Below are 9,380 nucleotides of genomic sequence, written 5' to 3' on the forward strand. Positions count from 1 at the left end.
AGCTAATTCAGTGAGAACCTGCCATCATTATAGCTTCATTTGGATGCTTCACTTTAAGTTTGATGACTTCCATGTCCTGTAAACATGGAGTGTCTGCCAGTTTGAAACTGGATGTTGGACACTAACAATATATGTTTGGTAACATGATCCAGTTTACACTGGACAATGCACAGTGCACAATGTCAGCTGCTCCAGTTTCATAGCAGAATTCTGAGTTTAAATAATAGGAACGAGGTCTTGAAGCATGAATGTTTGCCAACTAAATGTACAGTGTAATTTATCACCTATTCTTTAAATCTGATTAATTTCTAAAATACATTTCCATAATCCATAAAACGTGTTTTCCACTCTCCACATCAGAATGTGTATCTTATTATGTTAAGCATGCCTTCTCTCTAGCAGCACCTTTAGAATGAGGTTTCCCTACCCCAAGATCCAGATGTTCTCCCACTCTGCTATTGTTGTACCTCAAACCTTTGGCGAGGGAGAGTGAGAACCCTTGCTTCATTACAACGGATCTGCTGTGTTTGGCATTTTCTATCTTCCATTAATTTTATTATAATTTCTTTGATGTGAACTGCCATGGTGATGATGATGATGATTTTCAGTCTTTGGGGTAAAATGACGCTTTCCTTATTTTTCTTCTGCTTTACAAGGTACCAGCTGAATCTTTTTGCTCGGATGTGCCTTGATCGCCAGTACTTAGCTATAAATGAAATATCTGGACAGTTAGATGTTGACCTTATTCTTCGCTGCATGTCTGATGAGAATTTGCCTTACGACTTGAGAGCTTCATTTTGTCGACTGATGTTGCACATGCATGTTGACCGAGATCCCCAAGAACAAGTGACGCCAGTGAAGTATGCTCGACTATGGTCAGAGATACCATCTGAAATAGCAATTGATGAGTGAGTATTTGTGACCAAATGATTCTCTGAATGAAGCATGGCGATCTTAAATCCTTGGGAGTACTTCTTACTGTTAAAGAATTTTCTTGGAGGAGAATTGCCATGTTAGTCTGTTGTTGCAAAAAACAAATCAGAAAGAGTCTAACAACATCTTTTCCAGCTCACAAAATTTTATGCCTTCTAATAAAATTGGTTAGTTGAAAAAAAAGGGCTTACTATAGTCCTTCTAGTAAGAATTTCCAGTATCACTTGTCACGTTCTATGCCCGTGGTGGCAAACCTATGGCACGGGTACCAGAGGTGGCACTCAGAGCCCTCTCTGTGGGCACGCGCGCCATCGCCCCCATCCTAGGCCTTCAGCTGGGTTTTATAAAACCTTTTCGCTTTAGGCCTCCGCCGCCATGCGCAAAAAAAAAAAAAGGTTCAATCAATCAATCAATTTCAACTTCTCGCAGGGAAAAAAGATCTTGCACAGTTGGAATTGATTGATTGAACTTTTTAGTCCCACCCAGTCTGCCATTACTACCGCAGCCACGCCCACCCAATGAGCCACATCCACCCAATGGGCCACACCCACCTGGCACCCGACGATGCATAAGTGGGTTTTGGGTTGCAGTTTGGGCACTCGGTCTCTAAAAGGTTCGCCATCACTGTTTTATGCAAATTATCAAATTGTACAAAATATTCTGTAAATATTTTGGACTACAAGGCTGTGTAAGGCTGTGTAATGTAATAAACACAAAAAAGCTAATTTAGTGAGAACCTGCAATTGTGTAATGGCACAAATTATAAAATTGTGCTCGACCTATGACCACAATTGAGTCCAAAATTTATGTTGCTAGGTAAGACATTTGCTAAGTGAGTTTTGCCGCATTTTATCACCTTTCTTGCTATAGTTAAGTGAATCACTGCAGGTGTTAAGTTAGCAACACGGTTGTTAAGTGAATCTAGCTTCCCCTTGTCAGAAGGTTGCAAAAGGGGATCATGTGACCCTGGGACACTGCAACCGTCATAAATATGAACCAGGTGCCCAGCATCTGAATTTTGATCGCGTGGCCATGGAGATGCTGCAATGGTCGTAAGTGTGAAAAATGTGTTACTTTTTTCAATGCTGTTGTAACTTTGAATGGTTGCTAAATGAACTGTTGTAAGTCAAGGACTACCTGTATTTTCATAAAGTGTTTAGTGTTTAATCTAAATCAAGTAATACATTTCTTGCACATACTTTTTTTTCAAAAAAAAAAAGAAGGCAGAACTTTTTAAAAATTGTCCCATTTTTTTTCTTGTTTTTGGATTCTTGTTTAGTTACGACAGCAGTGGAACTTCCAAAGACGAAATCAAGGAGAGGTTTGCACAAACTATGGAGTTTGTGGAGGAATATTTGAGAGATGTTGTTTGCCAAAGATTCCCATTTTCTGATAAAGAAAAAAATAAACTCACCTTCGAGGTAAATGTTTTTAATGCCTCAAGCTGAGCTACAAGATCAAATGTCAGTGATGCTAACCATAAGTGACTCGGTGGTCAGATCATGTACACATATTTGTAATATTTTCTCGAGTCTGCCAGTTGATTTATTCATAAATAAATTGCATAGCACCTGCCCAGCATACCAAACAAAAAAACAAAACAAAACAAAAAAGATTAAAAACGCAGATCCAAATTGAGTTAAAAAAGATTAGGGGGCAAAAGAAAAAAAAGATTTCTGCCAAGTAGAAAACCTTCTAGCAAATCCTGCACTCGCTGAAAAGATAATATCAATAATTAAAAGCAGTTTCAAATGTTTTCCAACAACTTATTCTATTTGCTTAGTTTTATACCTTTCTGTCCCCAGTAGGCTGCCTTGAATAGGAAGTTTGCTAGCAAATTATAGCAATAACTATGCAATAGAAACAGCAGTAAAATACAATTGGGCATACATCTCAGTATGCTAATAGCAGCATCTTAAAATACTTAAGAGAACAAGGACGTTTTCATGTGGCACTGAGAAGCCATAATGGAGATGCTGAATGGCCTCTCTAGAAAGACTTTTCAACAAATATGTGATGTTGCCGCAGAAATTGTCTTTTTTTGCTACCATCTGCCTCATGTAAAAGACCTACAGAATTTGTCTTCTGCTTTAAATGCTGGAGATTTTCCAAAATCATAGGTAGAAGTTTTTACCCACTCGAAAGTGTTTTGGTCATTAAAAATCTAATCTAATCATGAAAGAAAAAATAATAATTAAATGGCTGACAGATATAATACGTTAAAACGGAACTGTTCTTTTGCTATTATTTGTGTTGTATTGTATTATTATGTAAATAATAACTGAAAATAAACAATCCCCTCAACATCAGAAAACCTAAATTATTATAAAAACCAGAAGTATAAAATCTGGAAAAAACATAGTCACTGATTATTCAGTATTATAGCACTGATGTGTATTTTAGAATAAGGGTTTTTAGAAACTTACTATTTTGCATAAAAATATTATTTCTACTTTTATTTATTTGTCAGATTTAAGAAGAGAGATTCTGGATGGTGTGCAATAAAATATTAAAAGCATAAAAATAGTATATAAAATTTCAAAGAGGGAAGGAATGTTAAAATTAATTAAAAAATGGGGGGGACTTTCAGGGCTGACTTTGGTATCTTAGACAATTTTATGAATTTTAGAAAGAATATTGAGTTTGTAAAAAAAAAAAAGTCCAGTTCAACTGATTACCGTATCTTTTCTTCTTTTGAAAACAGGTTGTGAACTTAGCCCGAAATCTGATATATTTTGGCTTCTATAATTTTTGTGATCTTCTAAGACTAACAAAAATTCTCTTAGCTATTCTGGACTGTGTACATGTTGCAACTATTTTCCCTATTACAAAGGCAACAAAAGGAGAAGAAAGTAAAGGTAAGAATGGCAAGAAAAAGTGGAGGAGACGTTGAGAGACATTTGATCCATGAAATAATATGATGACAAGGCCAATTGCGGTATTAGATTGCTATCCACAATCATTTTACACCAAGAATCAGGATAGTGTTTCCTACAAATGCATTCCAATGTAGAGATTAGAATCTTATTTATAACATTTATAATTTTTGTTTGGTATTATTCAAAAATGCAAGTTTGTGAGCTTACATGAAATCTTGTACTTACAATCTTGAGAGTTTGAAATTATACATTATGATAAGTTCTCAACAGTATTCCTTGAACGGTAATTTGTGGGAGTATCTTGCAAAATGCCAATACAGAGAATTGGTGCCATTGCATATAATAATAAATCACTCTGCTTTGTAGCTTTCCACGGACCCTTCTGAATGCTGAATTTTTTCTTTTATAAAAACAATCTTCCCTAGGAGTCTTGAATTAGTATAACCAAACCCAAATGGAATTTATGAAACAAACGTAATTTTAAAAATGATTGGAATTTTAATAGATGCTTTTGTAGTTTCAGTTTCTTATTTACAATGCATATACCAAGTTATTTTGGTTGGCCAAAAATATGATTTTTAGCATCTGTTTCAGCTTTTCGTGCATAATAACTAGATAATACTACAGATGGCATAGTTATACTTTGAATCTGTAGAACACCCATGGGTTTCTCTTGATTAAAAATTATGCAACTCTAGTTCTGAAATAATGCATGAGAGTCAGTTTAGTCTAGTGTTTAAGGTACCAGGCTAGAAAACAGGCAACTGTGAGTTCTAGTCCCGCTTTAGGTATGAAATCTGGCTGGGTGACTTTAGGCCAGTCATTCCTCTCAGCCCAACTCACCTTACCTCACCTCACCTCACAGGGTTGTTGTTGTGGGGGAAATAGGAGGAGGTAGGAATATTAGGTATGTTTACTACCTTGAGTTATTTATAAAAATAATAAATGTGGGCTATAAATAAATAAATGCAAATTTAAAATGTTTGTCTGGGGTATTTATCTGTTTCTGAAGGGAGCAATGTGATGAGATCGATCCATGGTGTTGGAGAGCTCATGACTCAAGTGGTACTAAGAGGTGGTGGGTTCTTGCCTATGACACCTTTGGCTGCTGTCCCGGAAGGTAACGTGAAGCAAGTTGAACCTGAGAAAGAGGACATCCTGGTAATGGATACCAAACTGAAAATAATTGAAATCCTCCAGGTATACTTCAGATGGCACAGCATGGGCATTTTGGCTTATGTCAGTTCATTCTTACATGGTTTTGATTTGATGCACAAGAATCTTATCAACTAAAGTTCAACACTTAATTGGTGCCAGATAAGACTCAACGAAATTCAGGAGGAGTTGGACTTGGAGCCCTTTTGGGAATGCAACAGCTCTAAGCTGATAATGCATTTAACTCTGCCTACTAGCTCTGTCTGCTCTGCTCCTGCTGCTCCTTCCCAACCTTAGAAAGAAGGCAACATTCAATCCAACAGATTTATAGTTTTTTCATTATCTTCAGAGGTCTCTGAACTGCATGAAGCTTTGATTCTGTTGTTCCCCTTTCAAATCACTATTGATTCAAATGAAATTTCTTCTTACTTCAATTGATTTTAAGTATAGAAAATAATCTCACTTACTTAATATACTTCAAATGTTTTGTTGTTGTGTCTTTTTATACCATGCATTTCTGGCTGAGGTTTGCAAATCCTTTAAATGTGCTAAACTTAAGATCCATCAAACATTGAAGCTCATTTGTCTCTTGGAATACAACCTGGATACGATTGTATTATTAATATTGTTTTCATTTTTTGTTCAAATGTTGGAACCGGCAGTTTATTTTGAATGTGAGATTGGATTACCGAATCTCATGCCTTCTGTGTATATTTAAACGAGAATTTGATGAAAGCAATGCACAGACATCTGATTCACCTTCAGGGAGCAATAATCAAGAAATGCCAAATGTACCAGGTCAGTAATTTGCATATTGTTGTACTACAGAATATGAGCGCCCATTTTTCAGCTTGGGAGCTGTTGTTTTCGCTCTCGCTGATGATGGATCCCTTCCAGTGAGGGGAGTATCATCAAAAGAGGCAGTACAGAAAGTATTGGCCCATTATTTTTAAGATTTGTCAGATGGTTTTAAAGCTGTTGGTGGTGCATTTTGGGTCACAAAAGCTTAAATATATCCATTTTCACGTTGATGTTTTGCATTAAGATTTAAAATACATTTTGGCAGTTTCAACCTTTTTCCCACTGACTTTTTTATGACAGACGTAAATATTTTTATTTTGTCTTGCACAAGATGAGCACATTCTTTTCCAGTCTAACACACCAAAAATGTCCTATAATATTGATTTTAGTCAGAATAAATAGCAATACTCTGTAGGTTATTTCTTGTGGCAATTAATAACTAGAGCAGCTCAGTATAAAATAAAGCAACATCCACTCCACTTTCTGAGCAAAGTGGAAGTTATGGCAATTTGCTACCATGTGTGTTGCAAAAGATGTAAGCGTGGGTTAAACTAAGATTTCTTGTATCTTTGGCCTGGCGTTCAGAGTTGCAGTCCCATACCTCTGGAAGATGCCAGATTGGGAAAGTGTCTAAATGTTGTAATCAGAATATTTTGATTTACACATTTAAGTGAAATGTGAGATCTTTGAGTTCCTGATAATCTACTGTTTGTATATTCTGTGTAAATATACAGTTCATAAATCCAGCATCTTTTCATATACGAATTCATGAATCAGTGGTATTAGGGGGGGGAAAAAGCACAGATGGATAATATATAAGTTGCTTATTCGTCTTCTGCTGAACTGGGAAAATGACAAGAATATGTTTTAAAATATTATTTTAAAAAATAGAGCATCATCTGCTACTACCTCATTGTCTTAGTATAAACTGTTCCATTAAGCAATTTCTGTGCAAACTGTTTAAATTCCCTCACTGACTTAATTTATATAATGCTTTTTTTCAATTTTGAAGTACAGAAAACTGCCTTGCTTATGAGGTGTAGGTTCTTACAATTCACTTATTTTATTCTACAGAAAGGGAAAAAAATGATGGCTTGATTTGAATTATTGTTTTATTGTTCTGAACTCAGCATAGAGCATGTTATTTGTTTTCCTTTACAGGTGCTCTTGACTTTGAAAATATTGAAGAACAAGCAGAAGGGATATTTGGAGGCAGGAAAGTAAACTATGGCAATTTGTATTCTTTTGTTCTCAACTATATGTAAAATGGTTTCTCCAAACCTGATGTTTATAGTTTTAGAGGATACATTCTGGGGGTCCACAGTACACTACTGGTGTGCCCATGGGTATCTCTTTCGGTGCCTTCTACGACTCTTTTGTGATTGAGCATGCCATCTTGGGAACTATTTCCCAAGAAGACTATGAATATGTTCTCCAAAGTACAGAGGTATCTCCTTGGCCAAAAAGATTGTGAGCATTCAAATCACTTGTACCAATTATTCAAGAACCCACTTAATTACATTTAAGCCTCCAGCATTACCTTCCTTTGAAAACACAATTGAAAGTTACAAACACGAGAGTTGTAGAAGTATATGCAGTAGATATCTCAGCATAGACAGCAGACAAACAAGCCAGAAACATAATTAATCATTTTATAATTACTTTGTTAAAACATATTCTAAAAGTATGCATATGGGTATGGATGTGTACGTATGTATGTATGTACAGGTAGTCCTTGACTTAGAAGAGTTCATTTAGTCACCCTTCAAAGTTACAATGGCACTGAAAAATGTGAGCTATGATCATTTTTCACAGTTATGACCTTTGCAGCATCCCCACGATCATGTGATCAAAATTCAGATGCTTGGCAGCTGGTTCATATTTATGACCATTTCTGTCACATTCTGGTCACCTTTTGTGATATTCTGACACACAAAGCCAGATTCATTTAACAACCAGGTTACTAACCTATCAGCTACACTGATTCACATAACAACTGTGGCAAGAAAGGTTGTAAAATGGGGCAAAACGCACTTAACAAATGTCTCATTTAACAACAGAAATTTTGGACTCAGTTGTGGTAGTAAGTCAAGGACTAACTATATATGTGTGCTTGTGTGTGTGTGTGTGTGTGTGTATAGATATGTATGTATGTATGTATGTATGTATATATATATGTTATCCAAATAAATACAGACCACCAAGAGAGCATCTATAAAATATAGAATTTAATCTACCTAGCTTTCGTCAACAAAACGTTTGACATCGTCAGGGTTAAAAGGCAAGTACCGATTGAAGTCTTATATGCCGTTGCCGAGTGTCTGTTTCCGGCTCCTGGAGTGTGTGACTGGCCCCTAGCTGATCCTGCCGTACTTCGAGCCTATTGCTCACGTCATCGTTCACCCCTCTCTTTCTCCGACCTTGTGTTTCCTCCCCTACCACCCCATTCGCTATTGTAATGTTATGCGTATTCAGGGGCCAGCTGTTACAGCCCTTCCTTTGTGCAGCCTCTCCAGTATTCCGTATGTGATGTATCCCAGGTCCGAGGGGGGGAGGAGAGGGGGATCATATATATATGTATATATATATATGTATATATAAAATATGGAGAACAGGATGGCTCAATTTTTAAAGACGCTGAACGTTAGCTGGAAAGCTGACAGCCCAGATTTGAAACATGAATGGGGAGACTTCCTGTCCTTGCCCCAGCTCCTGCTCACCTAGCAGTTCAAAAGTATGCAAATGCAAGTAGATAAATAGGTACCAGTTTGGTGAGAAGGTAACAGCATTCCATGTGCCTTGGCATATAGTCATGCTGGCCACCTGACCATGGAAATGTCTTCAGACAAGGCTGGCTCCCTCAGCTAAGAAATGAAGATGAGTACCGCCCCCCAGTATCAGATACAACTGGACAGGGGAAACCTTTACTTTTACCTTTATATACATATACCTATCAGAATGGAAAAAAATAGAGAGAGGAATATTACTGAAAGGGGCGTGGCCTTCTGTCACATGTGGATGAAAGGGAGTTGGGAAATTGCAATTGGAAAAATGAAGACAAGCCGGGTAGAGCTCACCTGAACAGTTTTGCAGTCAATGAAAGAAAGAGGTTACTACTTTTCTCCTAACACCAGATGAAGTACAGTCAGAGAAACTGAGATGTCCTTAAGCTTACTTAAGAAGTCAGAGTTGTTACTTTTGTTTTAATGTTGTTATATTTTGTGTTTTCAGTGAAGAGAATACGCCACTAGATTTGGATGATCACGGTGGCAGAACTTTCCTGAGAGTTTTGCTCCATTTAACCATGCATGACTATCCTCCGCTTGTGTCTGGGGCGCTTCAGCTACTCTTCAGACACTTTAGTCAGAGGCAAGAAGTCCTCCAGGCCTTTAAACAGGTAAATGTTTAAAGCCGTGCAATGTTCTCTGTTTGCTTTGAAATATGTAGAGCAAACACTTATTGCAACTAACCGATTGCAATTCATGTAAGGTTCAACTGCTTGTTACCAGCCAAGATGTTGACAATTACAAGCAGATAAAGCAAGATTTGGATCAGCTGAGGTCCATTGTTGAAAAATCGGAACTCTGGGTCTACAAAGGACAAGGGCCGGAT

General features: G+C 37.0%; 1 protein-coding gene across 1 annotated transcript; it reads left to right on the top strand.

Moving 5' to 3' along the window:
* Positions 1-621: 621 nt before the first annotated feature.
* On the top strand, positions 622-9,377 carry LOC107301083 (inositol 1,4,5-trisphosphate receptor type 1; the record flags this gene model as incomplete). The annotated part of the gene is made up of 8 exons (XM_015830351.1): positions 622-908; positions 2,213-2,354; positions 3,638-3,791; positions 4,825-5,012; positions 5,630-5,765; positions 6,930-6,981; positions 8,997-9,165; positions 9,258-9,377. Coding segments are annotated over exons 1-8 (1,248 nt in total), but the record flags the coding sequence as incomplete, so codon positions are not given.
* Positions 9,378-9,380: the final 3 nt, after the last annotated feature.

This window comes from Protobothrops mucrosquamatus, unplaced genomic scaffold, assembly GCF_001527695.2.
Source record: "Protobothrops mucrosquamatus isolate PMUCROS unplaced genomic scaffold, P.Mucros_1.0 scaffold9952, whole genome shotgun sequence".
NCBI classification, from domain to species: domain Eukaryota; kingdom Metazoa; phylum Chordata; class Lepidosauria; order Squamata; family Viperidae; genus Protobothrops; species Protobothrops mucrosquamatus.